Here is a 19,661-nt window from a genome sequence, read left to right as displayed (position 1 = left end):
CTTATTGGGTTTCCCTTGTATGTGACAGATTGTTTTTCTCTTGCTGCTTTCAAGATCCTCTCTTTCTCTTTGACCTCTGACATTCTAACTAGTAAGTGTCTTGGAGAACGCCTATTTGGGTCTATTCTCTTTGGGGTGCGCTGCACTTCTTGGATCTGTAAATTTAGGTCTTTCATAAGAGTTGGGAAATTTTCAGTGATAATTTCTTCCATTAGTTTTTCTCCTCCTTTCCCCTTCTCTTCTCCTTCTGGGACATCCACAACACGTATATTTGTGCGCTTCATATTGTCATTCAGTTCCCTGATCCCCTGCTCAAGTTTTTCCATTCTTTTCCCTATAGTTTCTGTTTCTTTTTGGAATTCAGATGTTCCATCCTCCAGTTCACTAATTCTATCTTCTGTCTCTTTAGATCTACCATTGTAGGTATCCATTGTTTTTTCCATTTTTTCTTCTTTGTCTTTCACTCCCATAAGTTCTGTGATTTGTTTTTTCATATTTTCTATTTCTTCTTTTTGTTCAGCCCATGTCTTCTTCATGTCCTCCCTCAATTTATTGATTTGGTTTTTGAAGAGTTTTTCCATTTCTGTTCGTATATTCAGCATTAGTTGTCTCAGCTCCTGTATCTCATTTGAACTATTGGTTTGTTCCTTTGCCTGGGCCATATCTTCAATTTTCTGAGCACCATCCATTATTTTCTGCTGGTGTCTGGGCATTTGATCAGATTTCCCTGGGTGTGGGACCCGGCTGGTTGAAAGGTTTTTCTGTGAAATCTCTGGGCTCTGTTTTTCTTTTCCTGCCCAGTAGGTGGCGCTCGTGGCACTCATCTGTCTGTGGGTCCCACCAGTAAAAGATGCTGTGGCTCCTTTAACTTGCCAATCCGAATCTCGCAGTCGGCCCAGGAAACCGCGCGTGGAGGGGGGGTCGCCGGCCCCCGCAGCTTGGGGGAGTGCCGGTCCAAATTGCCCAGCTGGCCCGAGACGCCAAGCGTGGCGGGAGGGCCCCGCTATCCAACATTCCCAGTCAGACCGGGGAGCCACATGCGTGGAGGGGACCCCAGTCGCCAGCCGCCCCGGCCGGGAAAACGCGCGCCCCTCGGGTATCTCACCGCAGCGGATTCTCCCTGCCCATTCAGCCGTTCCAGAATGGGGTACGCTGTCTTTTTGCTCTGTCGTGGCTCCAGGAGCTGTTTCGTATTGTTTCTGTTTCTTTAGTTGCTGTTCTGGAGGAGGAACTAAGACCCGCGTGTCTTACTAAGCCACCATCTTCGGAATCCTCTTTTTCAGCCTTTTAAACAGTTTTTGTATGGAAACTATGGGATAATGCTAACTTTCATGGCTGCAGAACTTTAGCTCTGGGTCTCAAATATCACACAAATACCTGAAGTTCCAGGGAATGACCAGGTTGTTAAAAAAGAGCTCAGCATCTCAGAATTTAGAAGTACTGGCTACTATTCCAAAATAGATGTGACAAGTATAAGAGCTTACAATCTAGGAACTTTTACAATAAGATTTCCCCTGATAACCTATCTCTTTAATTCAATTTTCAGAGTAGGCACTTTATAGTTAGTCCATATTAGTGAGGCATAATAATATTTGTCTTTTTTGTTTCTGGCTTATTTTACTTAAAATACTGTCTTGAAGTTTTACTCACTTAGCTGCACCTCACAATTTCATTCTCTCTTGCAGCCATTCAATATTCCATTGTATGTATACACCATAGTTCACCTCTCCATTCATCAGTTGATGTATACTTAGGCCACCTCCATCCATTGCTAATCATGAATACTGTCGCCATAAACAACAGTGTGCAAATGTCCATTCACATTCCTGCTTTCAGTTCTTCCAAGTGTATAACTAATAATGAGATTGTAAGCTCATATGACAACCCTATACTTAGCTTCCTGAGAACAACCACACTGCCCTCCAAAATGGCTGCACCATTTTACTCCCCTACCCACAGTGGAAAGGCACATCTCTCTCTCCATATTGTCTCAGGACTTGTATCTTTCTGTTTATTTTTTAAACAGCTTTATTTGCATACCATGTAATCCATTCTAAGTAAGAAATCTATGGTTCCCAGCATAATCACATGTTATACATTCACCACCACAATCTATATGAGAACCTTTACACTTTTTCCACAATAAAAGAAGAGGAAAAAAACTGAAGAATAAAAAATTAAAAATAAAATAAAATCAAAGGAAGGAATAACAACACCACCACCAAGAAGCTCATATCCCTCCCTTATATCCTCCTCATACTAACATTAAGGTTTGGTATATTGTCTTTGTTACATGTAATGGAAGCATATTACAATGTTATTGCTAACTATAGACCCTAGTTTGCATTGATTTTATTTTTTCCATATACCATCCCATTTTTGGCAACTTAAAATGTTGACATTCATTTGTTCTTCCTCATGTAAAAACATTTTTATATTTGTACATTTAATCACCATCCTTGTTCAAGCTAGATTTCATTGTTATAAAGTCCCAGTCTTTATCTTTTATCTTTTCTTCTAGTGTCATAAATTCCCTTACCCTTCCTCTTTCAACCATCCTCAAACTCAACTTTGTTCACTGTACTTACACTAATGTGCTACCATGAAATAGTAAGGTACTATCTATTTCTAGATCATTACAATCAATTCTGTTGAGCGTTCTTTACTCCTTCAGCATCAAATGCCCAAACTTTACCCTCTTTCTATCTCCTAATAATCTGTGTTCTCAACTTTAACTCTCAAATTTCACTCATTAATGGTAGTTCATATTAGTGGGACCTTACAGTATTTGTCCTTTCATTTCTGGCTAATTTCATTTAACATAATGTCTTCAAGGTTCATCCACATTTTTTGCATGTCTCATGACTTTATTCTGTACCCTTACTGATAGTCTTCATTTCTACACTCTTCTCCAAACCAATCCCTACTATCTTTTCCTATCTGCGCATAGCTCTCCCTTCAGTATTTTTTTTGTAGAGCAGTTCTATTGTTCAGAAACTCTGTGACTGTCTGAATATATTTGAAACCCTCCCTCATCTTTGAAGAACAGCTCTGCCAGTATAGAATTCTTGGTTCACAGCTTTTCCCTTTGAGTATACTAAATATAGCATACAACTGCCTTCTTGCTTCCATGATTTCTGCTGAGAAATCCACAAAAAGTTTTATTGAGCTTTCCCTGTATTTGATGGATTACTTTTCTCTTGCTGCTTTCAGGGTTCTTTCTTTTTCTTTGACATTTGACAATCTAATTAGTAAGTGTCTTGGTATAGGTCTGTTTGGATCTATTCTGCTTGGGCTATGTTGTACTTCTTAGATCTGTAATATTATGCCTGTCATAAGAGTTTGGAAATTTTCAGTGATTACTTCCTCCATTATGCTTTCTACCTCTTTCCTTCCTCTTCACCTTCTGGGGCACCCATAATTTGCATATTGGTGTGCTTCTTTGTTGTCATTCAATTCCCTGAGTTTCTGCTCATATTTTTCCATATCTGTTATTTTGTGTGTAGAATTTCAGATATCTTGTCCTCTCATTCCCTCTCTTGCATCACTTCAAATCTGCTGTTGTATGTTGCCATTGTGTTTTTTTTTTTTTTTTACATGGGCAGGCACCAGGAATCGAACCCGGGTCCTCTGGCATGGCAGGCAAGCATCCTTGCCTGCTGAGCCACCGTGTCCTACCCACCATTGTGTTTTTCATCTCTTCTAATGTGTCTTTCATTTCAAATATTTCGTCGTTTGTTTTTTCAAGTTTTTGAGTTCTTTATGGTCACACAAAATCTTCTCTATGTCCTTCATCTCTCTTGCCATATCTTCCCTCAACTCATTGATTTGATTTAGCAAGCTTGTATGAACATCTTTTGTTAGTTCTTTCAACTCCTATATCTTGTTTGAAGTGTTAGTTTATTTATTTGACTGTACCATATCTTCATTTCTTGTAGTGTGACTTGTAAATTTTTGCTAGTGTTTAGACTTCAGATTTTCTTTGTTAGTTTATTTTGGAGGTTGTTTTCATAAGGTTTTCTTGTTGATTGAATTTTTCTTTCTCAGTACCTTGGCACTCAGTTAAACTTACTCTAGACCACTAGCATAGCTTCTGTTTAACTGATAAGAATTTTTCAGCTCTTGTTTTTCTGGTTCTTGTCCTGTCTATATAGAAACATTTTTCTGAGGAGGGTCTCCCCAGATATGATCAACCCCCAATCATACTTGCACAGACAAGACAGGCCCAAATCTCAGGAGGAAAGTGTAATCAATATCAAGTTTCACTGAGGATGAGACCCAGCAGTTTGTCAATCTTCCTGTGAAGCCTTTAGACTCTGTGCTTTTTATATCCTGCCCAGCAGGTTAGTGCTTATTAGCCCACAGCTCCCCACTGGTGTAAAGTGGTGCAGTGCCTTTAATTCTCAATAGACCCTGTTCCTACCAGGGGTATAGTTGAGTCAGAGGCTAGGTAGAATACAAGCTTAAGGTGTTTCTGTTTTCCAGACCCTGAGGTCTGGATTTTATGAATAAGGGTTACCACTTGACTTGGGCCTGTCCCCTCCCTCCTTTTCTTGGGGAAGATAAGCCTTTAGGATATTATCTCCTTCACTTGACTAGTTACTTTGTGTCTCAGACCTATCTTAACTCTGCCCTTGCCTGGGTCAGTGCTGGCAATTGAAAATGCCCAAAGCTTTCTCTAATAAGCTACTTAGAATAGTTTTTAAAAGAATAAGGAATCCCTTTTCAGAGCCAGTCCCCAACTCCAAAGGTTGGAGCTTGGTACTGGTTCTATTTGCCCCTTTCTTGGGGGCACAGCCCTTTTCCACTACTCTGAGCTCTGCCAACTCCAAAAGCCACTATTTTTTGCTTATTTCTTTGTTAGTTTTTCCATCATCTCCACCTCCTTACTGCTGAGAGAGACTTCAAGTTTCCTTTCCTGTTTGCTCTGGCTATATCTGGGCTTGGAGCTTGTATTCAGCAGTACAAATTTGTTCTTTAAAATTGCAATGGGAGCTTAGTTGAACTCCTTCCCTTGATCCTAGTAGATACTACTTCTTTTTTCCATAGGAAAATGTCTTGAACACAGTCTGCCATGCTAGTAGGGAAGCACCACCAGCCTCCACAGTTTGAGTGCTTCACTTACAGTTATGTGCCGTGATCTCATCTCTTCTGCCCATTCCAGACTAGTGTATAATGTTTGTCCACTCATTAATATCTCCCAAACTATTGTTCCAGACAGTTCCTGGCTATTTGCTAGCTGCTCTAGGGGAATATCTATGTCCTACACCTCCTTACACTGCCATCTGCCTTACTTTTGATTTTTAAAATATTGAATTAAAATATTTACCTTGATTACTGAGGTTTTTGGCACCCTCTTAAATTTCATACTCAAAACAAGTACATTACTCACCTCACCCTATTTCTGGCATTGGCTCTGGCTGGATAAAAGTTAGGGCAGCTTTGGGTTCTAAATAAGAGGAAACACTGTGCAGACTCCTCAAGGCATAGCAAAAAATTAAGTAAGGTTGCCATGCCCATTTCATTTGGTAAATCTTTTTTTAATTGCTTCTGGATTTTGTATCATTGTTAGGAAAGTTTTCCCAAATCCAAGGTTATAAATGAATTCATCCATGTTTTCCCTACCCTACTACTTCCATGGTTTCTGGTTTCTTTTCTTTTCTTTTCTTTTTTTTTTTCTTTCTTAACATTTATATCCTTGACCCTTTTAGTATTTATTCTGATGTATGGTATAGAAGTGAACCAAACTTTTCTTTTTCTCATATGGCTTACATTTATCATAAACTCCTTCACCCTACTAATTTAGGTTGCTGCCTTCATTCTATAATAATTTCAAGAAAATATGCATATCTAGCCTGGTCCTTTGGTTACTCATGTAACAATGCAAAATTCTTCATTATTTGGTCACTGAGAGGGAGAGATGAGGGGTATGATATGTGTGAGTTTTTTTCTTTTTTCTTTTTAGTTCTTTTTCTGAAGTGATGCAAATGTTCTAAGAAATGATCATGGTGATAAATATACAACTATGTGATGATATTGGGAGCCATTGATTATACACGAAGTATGAAATGTTCATATGTTAAGAATGTTCCCATTTACATGTTGTTTTGTTTTGCCAAAAAATATATATATATTAATATATTAAGCTCTGTGCTATATATATATATATATATATATATATACACACACACACACACATAAAGCACAGAGCTGCACCCACTCAAGGGGAATGGGCTACAAATTTACCTCTAACTGATATTATCCATATCTCCACAAAAATTTGGATTTGGATTGTAATTTTTTTAAAATGACACCTGTCGTGGTCAGGTTCTTGTGTCAAATTGGCCAGGTGGTGGTGCCCAGTCATCTGGTTGGACAAGAACTGTTCTGTCTTTTGTTATGAGGACATTTTGTGGACTTAAATCAAGATTATGTTGGCTGCATCCACAGTTGATTGCATTTATAATCAGCTAACGGGAGTATCTTGTGTAATGAGTGATGCTTAATCTAATCACCAGAAAGCTTTTAAGGAGAATTCAGAAGAGACAGTCACTCTTCCTGCTTTAGCCAGCGAGCCTCTCCTGAGAGTTCATTGAGAACCTTCATCATAGTTAATCAGCTTGTGGCCTGTCCTACAGACCTTGGACTCTACATCCCTACGGTTATGTGAGACACTTTTATAAATTTTATATCTACACATATATTTTTCTTCACTATAGAAGCTTATCATAGCATAGGAAAGGCTAGGCCTCCTCATTGCACTTCTCTTTATCATTCTTGCTGATTATTCTTTCAAATAAAATTTATAACAGACATTTCTAGAAACAGAGGGAAAAAGCTAATGCTCTTATTGGAATCACATTAAATTTATTATTTAACTTGGGGATAATCAACATCTTCATGTTGTTGAGTCTCTTTATGGAAGAACACGATATGTTCTTTCCAATTAATAAATCTACTTTTGACTGAGTAGCAACTAATGGACATCCTCTTACAGTTTTTATGTGCTTTTTGTTAAGTTCATGGCATGGTATTTTATGAAAATAATGTGCATTAGCTTTTCCATCAATTTTTGTGTCATGATTTCATAAAAATACCTAAGTTTTATGCCTTTAATTGTTTTATTTCATTATTTTTGTTCTAAGTATGTTGGTTATTGTTTCCAATATAATGATAAATAATATGGGAAATAGTAAACACAGACTCATTTCCAATCTTAATGGAATGGAAAGTCTCTAATGTTTTCTTATTAATGAATTTAATGGCTCTTAGGAACACAAATACATACAGATGAATTATTGCTTACTTTGTAGCTTAGTTGACTGCAAATGTAAACTGGATTTTATCAAATACCTTTTGACTCCTATGGAGCTGAACATATGATGGATTAGATTCGTGAGTTTTCACTTTCATTCTGGTATAAATCTCATTAGGTAATGATGCATTAAAAATATTTTTCAGATGAAGTCTGTTAACTTACATCTCGTGATGTTTTGCATCAATATTTATAAATAATATTTGCTTTTCTTGTGTATTCATTATCAGGTTGGGTTACACTTAAAATAATTATGCAGTATTCCTTTGTTTTTTACTCTCTGGACCTGCTTAAATAATATTTGAGAGTATCTGATTGTTGTAGGCTTGGTTGAATCCCCTGAGAATTTCCCTACACCTGGGGTTTATTCACACAGGAACTCATTTTGCAACCTTCTTTTTCCTTCTATGGGATCTAAATGGTTTTAAACAAACTTTAAACTATAGAAAATAAAAATGCTCTCGTTTGACAATCTAACTTGTAGATAGAAATTATTTACAGGAGATGATACTATCAAAATGTGAAATTTTTTTTTATTTTACATCTGATTGTGCTAGAAGAAAGAATTGTTATCTTCATGATAATCTGACCATCCCCTAGAGTTATAAATACCTGTTTCATAAATTAGTGATATTCTGGTATATTTAACATTCAATATAATAATCTGATTGACCTCTTTTAAGGTTTAACTTTGAATATTTTATTATTATTTAAGAAAAATAAATGATTTTTGTGTTTCAATCATTTGCAGATGAAACAAATCAGGTGAAAATAAATGTGGTTTATTGAGTTTTGGAATCTATGTTTATTGTTAGGAATGTAATGTCTCTAGAATACTATAGTGTGAAAGAACTTATGGTTAAAAACTTATTTTAGTGAATTTTATGTTCATTTCAATAAAAGGAGGGCAACCATTAAGTTAACAAAAAGGTATATAAAGTTTAATATTTTTGTGCCTTTACGCATTACAGTTTTACTATTATTTTTTAGCTACAAAAATTAGAAAATGCTCTGTTTCATAGGGTCAGCACAATGAATGTGCAGAGGAGCTTTTTTCTCACAGGAACCAAAGAATGAGCCTGACATGAAAACTCCATTTTCCTAACCATGGGACATTTTTCTGTTTAAAAAACGGATAGCAGTAGTATTCATTAATTAACAAGCACATGCACACATACACACACATAAACACACAGACCTATCCATCAAGTAGAAATGTCCTTACCAAAATAATTTCAGAATAATTGATAAGTCAAATAGAAAAATAAGGCCATAAAATAATTATAACTAAATTTGGAAACATTTATCTGACCTTGTTTTTTTTTTTTTTTATTGTTTAGTAGAACATATATAGAAAACAAAGAAATAAAAAAGCAAAAGTTTTCAAACCACTCTTCAATAAGTACTTACAGGACAGATCCAGAGTTTGTCATGGTCTACCATATGATCCTCTCAAATTTTTCCTTCTAGCTTCTCCAGAATATAGGAGGCTAGAAGGCTTAAATATTTTCTTATAATCACAATTGATTTTTATTCATTCTTTTTTGTGAAAAATAGCATATATACAAAAAAAGCTATAAATTTCAAAGCACAGCACCACAATTAGTTATAGAACATATTTCAAAGTTTGACATGGGTTACGATTCTACAATTTTAGGATTTACTTCTAGCTGCTCTAAAATACTGGAGACTAAAATAGATATCAATGTAATCATTCAGCATTCATATTCATTTGTTAAATCCTTTCTTCTCTGTATAACTCCACCATCACCCTTGATCTTTCCATACCTCTCTTCAAGGGTGTTTGGGCTTTGGCCATTCTAAATTTTTCACGCTGGAAGGGTCTGTCACTAATATGTGGTAGGGAGATGGAGCTATCTGATATTCTGGAAAGGCTGGGCTAGGTTTCAGGACTTATCTGGATCAGGGACCCATCTGGAGGTTGTAGGTTTCTGGAAAGTTACTCTAGTGCATGGAATCCTTGTGGGCCTTATATATTGCCCTGGGTGTTCTTTAGGATTGGCTGGAATTCTGACCTGGTTTTAAGGAAGGATTATTAAATGATTGGTGGATTTAATAATGTAAAAAAATTTAAAGTTTAGAAAGTCAAACCTACAAAAAAGTGATACTGATGGAGAGGAGAAAGATGATGATGGAAGGCCTTCTCAAAATGATTCAAAGGAGCCAATACAGAGTTGCTGGCTCAACCCAGGACTTTGGAAGGGCCTTGCAAGTGAGAGTCTTGTGGTTCTGGCTTCCCTGGTTCCCTGGCATGGCCATATTTTCTGCAAAGTATTCCCTACCTTGGTTTTGGAGCTTACCACCAGCTGTCAAGCCTTCCAAGAATATCAAGTGTTTAAGTTCCTCAGAGAACAAAGATCCTTATATCAAGTCTTTAGAAAATTAGGGTCAACTGGCTTTTTTAAGTGTTAATAATTCTTACTGAATTTATTATGAAAAGAAAATTGTTACCTGCATTTTCAGAGTGAACAGTAAGCAGTTGGAAAGCAATCAACTATCTGCTCTTAAGAAAAGTATATTTTTGAAATCAGTGATTGGTTTTCTCCAGGAAAGACAATATCCTTTTGAGGAATATTTTTATAACCCAAGAGACTTGACATTTGAGAACATGAAGAATCAGAAGAAAAAGTAGAGACTGGTATTTTATCATAGTAGTGCTATATAGTAGGTAGGGCAATGACTCTGAAGTCATACAACCTTAGTTTGTACTCTGGCTTGGCTTTCAACACTTTACTCAGTGTCTCTGTGCCTCAGCATGCTCATCTGTAAAATGGGGATAGTGATACCTATATTATTAGGTGGTTTGGGGCTTAATGCATCAAACACCTTTAAAACATTGCCTAACACCATGACATATGCAAAAGCCATGATGATGATGTTGAAGAATGTGCTGATGGTGGTGATGATGATGATGGTGATGATGTTTATGATGGCAGTGATGATGATGACAATAGTGATGGTGGTAATGATGTGATGATAGTAGTGATGTGATGGTGTTGATTGTGATAGTGGTGATGCTGCTGCTGATGTTTGGGGGTTATGATGGTGATGATGGTGATGAGGAGAAAAACCAGGTGCAGAAGAAGAATCCAGTTCTAAAGTGAAGTATGGAAATTTTCCTCCCCACTTCATTTTATCTTTGAAATCCTAGACACTATTTTTCTCTCTAGTTAATGCATAACTCTTCAGAACACTGTATAATTCAAATGTAAATATATTTTATATAAGTTTAAATATTAAATTATTAATAAAGTATGAAATCTTTTACATGTATGTGGAGGAGGTCTTACAAACAAGAAATAAGAATGGAAGCTTTATAAAAGAGGAAGTAGGATAGAATAGAATTTGAGAGAAAGCTTTGGAGTGTGCACAGACCCGGATCTTTTCTGAAGCTTTGTCTATGATGAGCTGTGTGGAACTGGGTAAGTTATTTAATTCTAGAATGCTAAGATCACTCTAGATCAGGATGATAACATTCAATGGAAGATATACATAAAGAGCCTATTGCCCAGTGCTCAGAAAATAGAAGCCATCATTAGTTACTATTGTTATTAGAGTTATAGCATAGGGACATTGACTTCAGAATGAGTGACTGAGGACCTCAATGACCACTCACCACAAAAACAACTAAAACACTGGCAAAACAACTGAAATCAACCATTTCAAAACAATGTGAATTAACCAAAGCCACAGAAAAGACTGAAAATATCTATCCAGGAGAAACTGGAGAAAGACAATGGGGTCTGTGCATACCAACTTGGAGCTATTCCTTTTCTCCCAGTTTGAATAGTTGGGTGGCATAATAGATGTGAAAATACAACAGCCTCGTAGCCAGCACAGTGAATTGACTTCTTTTGGATCACTATTAAGAACTTCATCCCAAAGCAGAGTCAACATTTTGCCTGAACTCCCACTACTTGAAAAATCTCCACTGTATTGTGGCTATTTAATTTAATGCAAAGCTTAGCTCATGGGGAAACAATAGTGTGCTTGGAGCATTATGAAAAACACAGATATCCTTCTAGCAACACTATATTTGCCTAAAGTTATGATTTCAATTGATGCAAAGGAGACCTCTGTCCCTGTTCCCCATGGACAATCAAGAGGAAGAAAATTTTAAAAATCTCTGACCTGTTATTTGGGTTCTAGAAAGCTGTGTAAAACTCAGGAAAATCTTGGGAAAGGAGAAGACACCAGTCACTAACCTCTGTTAACCTTGAGCCCTACGCAAGCAAGAAAATGAAGACAAATCTGTCTTATAAATTGCTTGATATTTGAAGACATGCTTTCTCTCTCTCTCTCTCTCCTCTCTCTCTCTCTCCCTCTCTCTCTCTCTCTCTCTCTCTCTCTCTCTCTCTCTCTCTCACTCACACACACACACACACACACACACATACACACACACACACCTTTGGCAAAAGGAATAAGAAAAAATGAAAATTAAAAATAAAAACATAAAAGCAGCAATGGCAACAACAAAGCTAATAGAGAATTCAGTGGCCACATACTGCAGGAAATACAAAATCTAAAAAATTAGTTCAGGAGAGTCACTAAGCAATTAAGCAACAACAAGACAAACAACGAAACAAAAATCTCAGCAACAACAGCAAATCCTGGAGTAGAGGAAGGGATCTGATACCAGAATTGTTATGATACATGATCTAATTATAAAACATGGAGAGTATCCCACATTCAAATAAAGACACTCGATAGAAACTGTCCCTGAGGAATCTCAGACATTGAACTTACTAAAAAAAGACTTAAAAAAGTATTTTAAATACATTCAAGAGAGTAAAGAAAATCATGTTCGAAGAACCAATGAAAGGTATGACAATAATGTCACACCAAATAGAGTATATGACCAGTGAAAGATAGAAATTATTAAAAAGAACCCAAGAGAAATTCTGGAGTTGAGAAGTACAATACCTGAAATATAAAATAATCACTAATGGGGTTCAGCAGCCAATTTGAACAGGCAAAAGAAAGGATCAATTTGATGATAGGCAAATAGAGATTATCTACTGTTAAACAAAATGAAATGAGAATAAAGAAAATCATGGCATGTCATGAAACGTAATGGCATAAGCATAATGGGGTCATAGAAGGAGAATAAAAGAGAATAATAGAAGAGAATAAAAGAGATGGAATATACTAAAAAACACTGAACTGTGTACTTTAAATGGGTGAATCTTATGCATAGTGAATTATATCTCAAAAAAGCTCTATTAAAAAAACAAAGTAAAGTTAGAAAGAATTATAGTGTAGAGTACTATTTCTAATGGTGGGTCCAGTGGGAATAGAAGGTTTGTAATGGGAAAGTAAAATGTTTTTATTTTTCATACAAATGCCTTGGACTGAGTCTGAATATCTTGATATCAACTTTGGTCAGTTAGGGGGAGAGCAAGTATTCCTGAAATGTTGACAATAATTTTCTAGGGCAATACACAATTAAATAGCAGGAGGCATACCAATGCTTTCTCAGTCTTTGAATGAGGGAACCACACTAGAAGAAAAGGAAAAAAAAAAAGTAAAAGCAGGTTGTCTTTAAGAGTTTCACAAATTGATCTAAATATTTAATTAGTAATTTTCAACCACTGTATAAATATTTTTGCAGAAATATGTGTGCATCACTGCAGTACTTGTATTTGAGATATGTTATCAAGATGACAAAAGCATTTCTTCCTTTCAGGGTAATGTTGGCGTCTGTATAAATTCGTGAAGTGTTGGTAGTGCCAATGCATGGGAGTCCACTGGGATCTAGACTTTCTCTCAGGAGGGGAGCATGCCCTGTGAGGTAGACCAGGGGCAGTGCTTGGAGATAGAGTAGTGCCCGAGAAAGCAAGTGCCAGTGTCAGTCTTCAGGGTCAGAGGTCTCCTGCTCTGAGTTAACGGTGGTGGCTCTGGTGGCAACATTGCTTAGAAGGCATAAATCCTGGAGGAGAGGTGCAGAAACAGAAACAAGGATTTAGCCAATATCTGACTTAGGCTTAGGGAGCTCATAGATCCCTAGAAGCAGAACCAGTGTTTTGATCAGAGCCCCTGCCCAGGCCCCACAGCAGGATGCCAACACTGAGCTTGGACCTTGCCTCCTGAAGTAATTAACAAGGTAGCAGGTGATCTCCAAAAAAGGTCAAAGTTGCTGTCTGGAGCTGGAGATCCACATCAGAGCAGGACTGAGAGTCAGTTGACTTCTTGAATCTACATCAGTCAGGATTTTCCTGAGAAACAGAACAATAGGCTATTAGCAGAATAGATGTATGTATGTTATGTGTAATTTATATGTATGTGTGTGTATATATAATTATAAAGGAATTGGCTCATATGATTGTGGGGACTGGCAAGTCTGAAATCTGTAGGGCTGCAGAATTTCTTATTGCATTCAACTTTCCAGAGATTTAAAGGGACTGAAGTCTGGGAAAGAGTGAAAGGTGTACAGGGTGGGTCAAATAGTTGGGTCTATAAAAAAAAGACTCAGTGCTAAATGAGGACTCAGGACTCCAACAAGCATCTACTCTTTTTGGAGGTCGTTACAGCCTTGAGTCTACAAGACTAAAGAGACTAATGACAACAGCCCTCCTATTTGATCTGTCCCTACAGCCAGGCTTGTAGTCAACAGTGAAGACCGGAAGCAGAAATCCTCTGGGTTAGGTGGCACTTGCCCACTCATTTTTGCAGTTTACCTGTCTTTGAAGAAGATTTAAGAAAAATAAAGCATAAAAAGTTTTAACCCCTATTAGGTGATTAGAATTGCAATTTAGACCTTAATGTTTTATAAATGTATTTCTTCAAGTGTTCATATTTATTCTGTGTTTTTAGATGGCTACCCCAAAGAAGAAATGATTTATAGATGGAGAAAAAATTCAGTGGAGGCAGCTGATCAGAAATCATGGCGGCTTTATCAATTTGACTTCATGGGTCTCAGAAACACTACCGAAATCCTGACAACATCAGCAGGTAGGAATTCCTTAAAGAAATAGAGTTCTCAAAAACAAGATCTGTTTTTTTTTTAATTTCCTGAGGCTTAAAGCTAAGTATATATCGCTACACCATTAATATGGAATTCTTTTACATGTGTGTTTAACTAACAATACTAGGATAACCATGAACTCTAGCTGATATTTGAGGCAAACCAACTGATTTAAAAGTGAAAATATTAAAAAAAAAATGTGTTTTAATTGGGATGGGAGAGGGTTGCGTTTGCGTTTGCCTTATATCATAAACCTAACTTGGTTTACTTACAACCAACCGTACTTATATAAATCTATTTTACAAATGGTGGGCATTTTATAACTTACTACATGCATAATAAGAATCAAAGATTATTGAAAATCCACAAATAAAAGAAGTTGATACAAAATGTACATTGAGTTTTAATTTCTAACTTCTTCCTTCACTTTATTCTAAACTTTTCCTTAAACTTTGAGTTTCTTTTCAATAAATTGAGCAAATAATTACCCAACAATTTTATTTTATTGATCATTATATGCGTATTATAAAGAAAGTAACTGGATGAACTGATACACTTTGCCTATTCATGTATTTGAATGTGTTTTTGTTTTGTTTTGTTTTTTTGTGTGTGTGTGTGTGTTACTTACTTATTCTTATGGTCCATTCTTATACAAGTGATTTTCTTTGACAGAGTGGGAGTGCAGATGGGGCTAGAGTCATCTTTCTACTATTACTATTATTTGTTAATATGTATACCCTATTAACTCTTAAGAGTTCATAATAATTTGCTGCATTTACAAATAGATTAAAATGTTAATTACGATAATTAATGATACATAACTTTAAAGGACCACCAAGTTCTTGGTAGAATTGCAAATTAGAGATTCTTTTGCACATTAAGGCCCTAAACAAGTTCTCAGATCCACAGAGAGGCAGAAAATATTCATTATTTGTATCATACATTGGTGATAAAAGTGAGAAGTGTGCTCTGTGCTTAAACATTTTAAAAGATGAAGGATAAATGAATAGATGGTCACAATTTATTTAAATGGACTCCAGAGGCAGCACGAAGGCAATTTGTGGGGAGGGGGGGTGCCTTTTTCCCATCATACATCCCCTCACACTGATAACTGAATATTACCCTCTGAGAGGTTGAAATGCCCCATTGCACTCCAGAGCTTTTGAAGTGTGCGACTGCCCAAATCAGGTGTACAAATCAGGGAGTCTGGCCCTTGCATTTAAATGCCAAATGCTGATGCTGCACTTGCTTCCCTGGTGTTAGGGGCGGATGATGCTAAACAAAAGGAAATGCTGTGATGTGAAGGCAATTGAACAGAAGTGGCTCTGTGATTTCAAAATGATTGTACAAGAATACTAGCATTAAAAAAGCAGCAAATAAAGGGAGCTATGTAGTTGAGATTATAGTGTGAGCAATTATTGTGTGTTCTACCTAACACTGTGCTTACTGTTATTTTACATAGAAAAGGATGAAATACATTCACTGGCAGCAAGGAGCTTTCAGTTTCTAGAGAAACCAAGTAGATATGGGAGAGGTTAATGAACAAATACCGCATAATACTAGATATTATAGTACACCAAATTGTATGCAAGTCTGAAGCAATGGTTAGGGCATTCCTTTATGATTAAGAAATGACTGTATTCCTCTGAAATTATTTTCCTCATTTAAAGCAAGGACAATTTTTGCAATGGAGTCAGTAGATAAATTGGCGCTGATTGAAAGATGTTCTCCATCTGCTCCTCTAGTTGGCTTCTTCTATTTTAATCTGAAACTTCACATTATGCTGAATATTATAAATCATGTTAGCTCCTTTAGCAGAAAAACGATATATTCCAAAGAAATAAATCTGTAGTAAAAAAAAGATAAAAATCACCTGCCTGCAGCAAACTCGGTTTCTGTTTGAAGACAGGAGTGAGGAGGTATAAATAATGGATTTTCACTCTGTTTTCTTAATCCTTCCCTGAGCTCATGGTGCCCTCATTCCCTCTGCTCAACAGAATGCCCTTTCTCCTCCTTCCCCTATGGAAAGTCCTCAGGTAGGCATTAAGATGACTCTTTTGCACATACCCTCAGTTCCCCCTAACCTTTTCTCTTGCACAAAGCAGTCTTGGTTAAATCCAACCCTCTACCCACTCCACACTCCACCCTGGTAGAACAGCTCTGCTCTCTGGTCTCATTTAGCCTGAAGACCAGGAATGCAGTTGAGCCTTAAAGTGATCAGATTATGTTGTCCTTATCCAGTGTTTCTCCAATCTTTTATTCGTTATCACCCCAGGAGTTGTTTAGGTGTTTTATCTTAACCACACCCTCTTTGAAATTTTAAAACCACAGATGTGCTAGATATTTGTTCATCTACTTTGACCCTTTGGAGGGTCACACATCATTTTAACAGCCAACAATTTTTCCCCACCATCCTCAAAAACAAATTTCCAGCCTCTTAGAGGCATACATTAAAAATGTATGGGGGATGTGAGGGTAGTTCAGTGGTAAAATTCTTGCCTGCCATGAGGGAGACCCAGGTTCTATTCCCAGTCCATGCACTTTCCAAAAAGCAAACAAACAAGCCCAAACAAACAAAAACCAAAGAAACAAACAAAAATTCAACAAAATGCTGCTGCAATAATGAGATACTCACATGGAAAAATAATGAAATATGACCCCACCATACAGCATACTAAAAAAAAAGAATGTATGTCTAATCTCTTTATTCTTTCACTCTTCTGGGTACCTACTTTGACGTCTGTTCTTGACCTTCAATAGCTACTCCTTCTTCCTTTTGTCTGTTTACTTTTCTGGAAGTAATAATGGAGTAACCACAGATTCCAACCACCTTTGCTCATCCTCGTATAACCTCTCCCTTACAGTTCTGCAGAGAAAGTGCCATTGCTTGTCCACAGGTATACTCGGTCCTGCTCATTTCCTTCTAGATGATCGGGAATCACTCAAGGAAATATCCTGTTCTTCAACATCATATATAGATATTACTTTCTCCAGGATCATTACCACCGCCAATTTAAAATCTAGAGTTTATTTCTCTAATATATTTTATATCCAGTCATATCCCCTTGCAAGCAATAAATAGCAGGCACAAACTGCATAATTCAGGAGAATTATTTGCATTCCTGCTGCCAGGGGTTAGGGCATGTTGCAATGAAGCACATGGTAGGCAAAATAATGCCCCCAAAGATATACATGACCTAATCCCCAGAACCTATGGGAATTAAGATGGCAGACAGAATTAAGGTTGCTAATGAAACTACCTTAACATACGGTGCCTAATGAAATCACCAGGGTCTTTAAAAAGAGAAGAAAGAGGCAGAAGAGAGTCAGAAGGAGACGTAGCTATAGGAGAAAGTCAGATAGATGCAATGTTGCTGATTTGGAAGATAGAGGGAGGAACACTAGCTCAGGATTGCACACAACCTTTAAAAGTTGAAAAGGTCAAGAAAACAAAATTTTCTCCAGAGCCCGCAAAAGGAACACTGTCTTGACACCTTAATTTTAGCCCACTGAGACATGTGTCAGATGTCTAACCCAAAGAACTGTAAGATAAATTCAAATTCTTTTAAGGCACTAAATGTGAAGTCATTTGTTACAAAGGCAATTGGAAATGAATAGAAGTATATTATATTGCCCTAAAGCTAGTAATGTTGGGGAGATTTTATACTGTGTGATAAAGCAGCAAGAGGGGGAGTGATGACTAGAATCTAGAGAAGGAGCTGTAGTGAAAAGCTACATGACAGTTGGACCTGCTTCTGGCAAAGAATATAGCTAACCTACAGCAGCAGGGAGGAAAGGAGCCTAAGAATGCCAAACCTCCCTTGTTTCTTGCAGGATCCACTCATCCTTCCCAGGCAGCAAGGTCTAGGGAACTTCCCCAGTGTGGTACAGGCTGCTGAGCCTTATGTGCACAGAGCAGGTAGGAAAAAGTAGTTGGTATATTTGCATGGCAACAGAAGATGCCCACAAAAATCCTTCTTAACATGCTTCCTTCACCAGATACTGCCCCACTTGTTCTGTTTGCAGCAAGACTCTTTCCAAGAGCTGCCTGGTTTTTCTGACATCTTTCCTTCTTGACCTGACTTCATTCTTACTCCTCCAACAAAAATGTCCTCAACAAGTTCACCAGTGATGTCCACATAGCTAAGCTCAGCAGTCAGTTCTTATCTTACTTTACCAATCAGAACATTCTCACACCATATCCTTCGTTCTTTCCTGACATTCTCTCTTCCCTCTGCTCCTAAGATATTACTCTCTCAGATTTTCTCCAAATTCACAGTCCCAGTTCCTCTGCATCTTTGTGTTGGAGTTCCTTCTCCATATTTTATTTACCTGAAAGTACCAGAGGTTAGGCATTGGTCATCCTTCAGTTTTTGCTCTACACCCACCCACCATGGGTCTCATCCAGGCTTCCAAAGTGAAAACTCCCAAATTCACACCATCCCTCTCTGTTCAAACAGCTCACAAAGTCCAGACTTATGGATCCCAATGCTTATTCAATGTCTCTGTCTGGATCTCTAGAGGAGATGTCCCATTCAGTATGTCTAAAAATGACCTCCATGGGTATCCCACATGGAATCTCTCCCTATCATATGATGGTACCTCCATCCTCACTTCTGCTAAGATCAAAATCTTGAGTTCAATCTTGGCTCTTTCCTTTGTCTTATAATTCATATCCAAAGATCAGTAAATCCTATTTACTCTACCTTGGAAATATACTATAAGTATGATTGATTCTTACCACTGCCACTGATAATATCTTGGTCACTCACCATTATCTCTCCTAGATTACAGTAAAAAGCTTACAAATTCATCCTTCTGATAGTAACATTAACCACCTACAGCCTATCGAAGAGTGATTCTTCAACATTGAAGTCAGCACTCTTCTACTCAAAGCCATCCCATGATTTCCTTTTTTAGTTTAGACCAAATTTCAGACACCTTACAATGTCCTACAAAGCCCTACATAATTGGGCTTCTGACACCTATCCCACATATCTCATCCACATTTTCCTCTATGGTTCTTCTCTGGCCACACTGGACATGCTCTCACTGCATGACCTTTGGCTGACTGTTCTCTCTGCCAAAAATCCCTTCCCCAAGGTTTCTGCACAAATAACTCTCTTAAGACCTACAAGTCTATGCCCAAGTATCGTCCTCTCATCAAATCTTACTCCAACAACCATAATAAAGACCACATACCCCTCATCCCTCACTAGCCTTATTACCCAACCTGTCTTTTCTATTTAATTTCATAATCACAACTTCTAATATACCATATAATTTATGTATTTGCTATGTTTATGTTTTCTGGTTGCACTGTGAGGGCAGGGGTCACTGTGTGGTGAACTGATCATT

The 19,661-nt window shown here is 37.2% G+C and overlaps 1 protein-coding gene across 5 annotated transcripts in view; it reads left to right on the top strand.

The window, feature by feature from the left end:
• Positions 1-19,661, top strand: part of GABRG3 (gamma-aminobutyric acid type A receptor subunit gamma3) — a 736,378-nt gene that overhangs the window by 601,288 nt on the left and 115,429 nt on the right. For all 5 annotated transcript variants that reach the window (XM_077123978.1, XM_077123977.1, XM_077123976.1 and 2 more), the window contains one exon: positions 14,153-14,290. In XM_077123978.1, coding sequence (XP_076980093.1) covers positions 14,153-14,290 — 138 coding nt within the window. The remainder of the gene's footprint in view (positions 1-14,152; positions 14,291-19,661) is intronic.

This window comes from Tamandua tetradactyla, chromosome 12, assembly GCF_023851605.1.
Source record: "Tamandua tetradactyla isolate mTamTet1 chromosome 12, mTamTet1.pri, whole genome shotgun sequence".
NCBI classification, from domain to species: Eukaryota; Metazoa; Chordata; class Mammalia; order Pilosa; family Myrmecophagidae; genus Tamandua; species Tamandua tetradactyla.
Note: the sequence above shows the minus strand (reverse complement) of the source record. Positions and strands in the feature narration are given on the sequence as shown.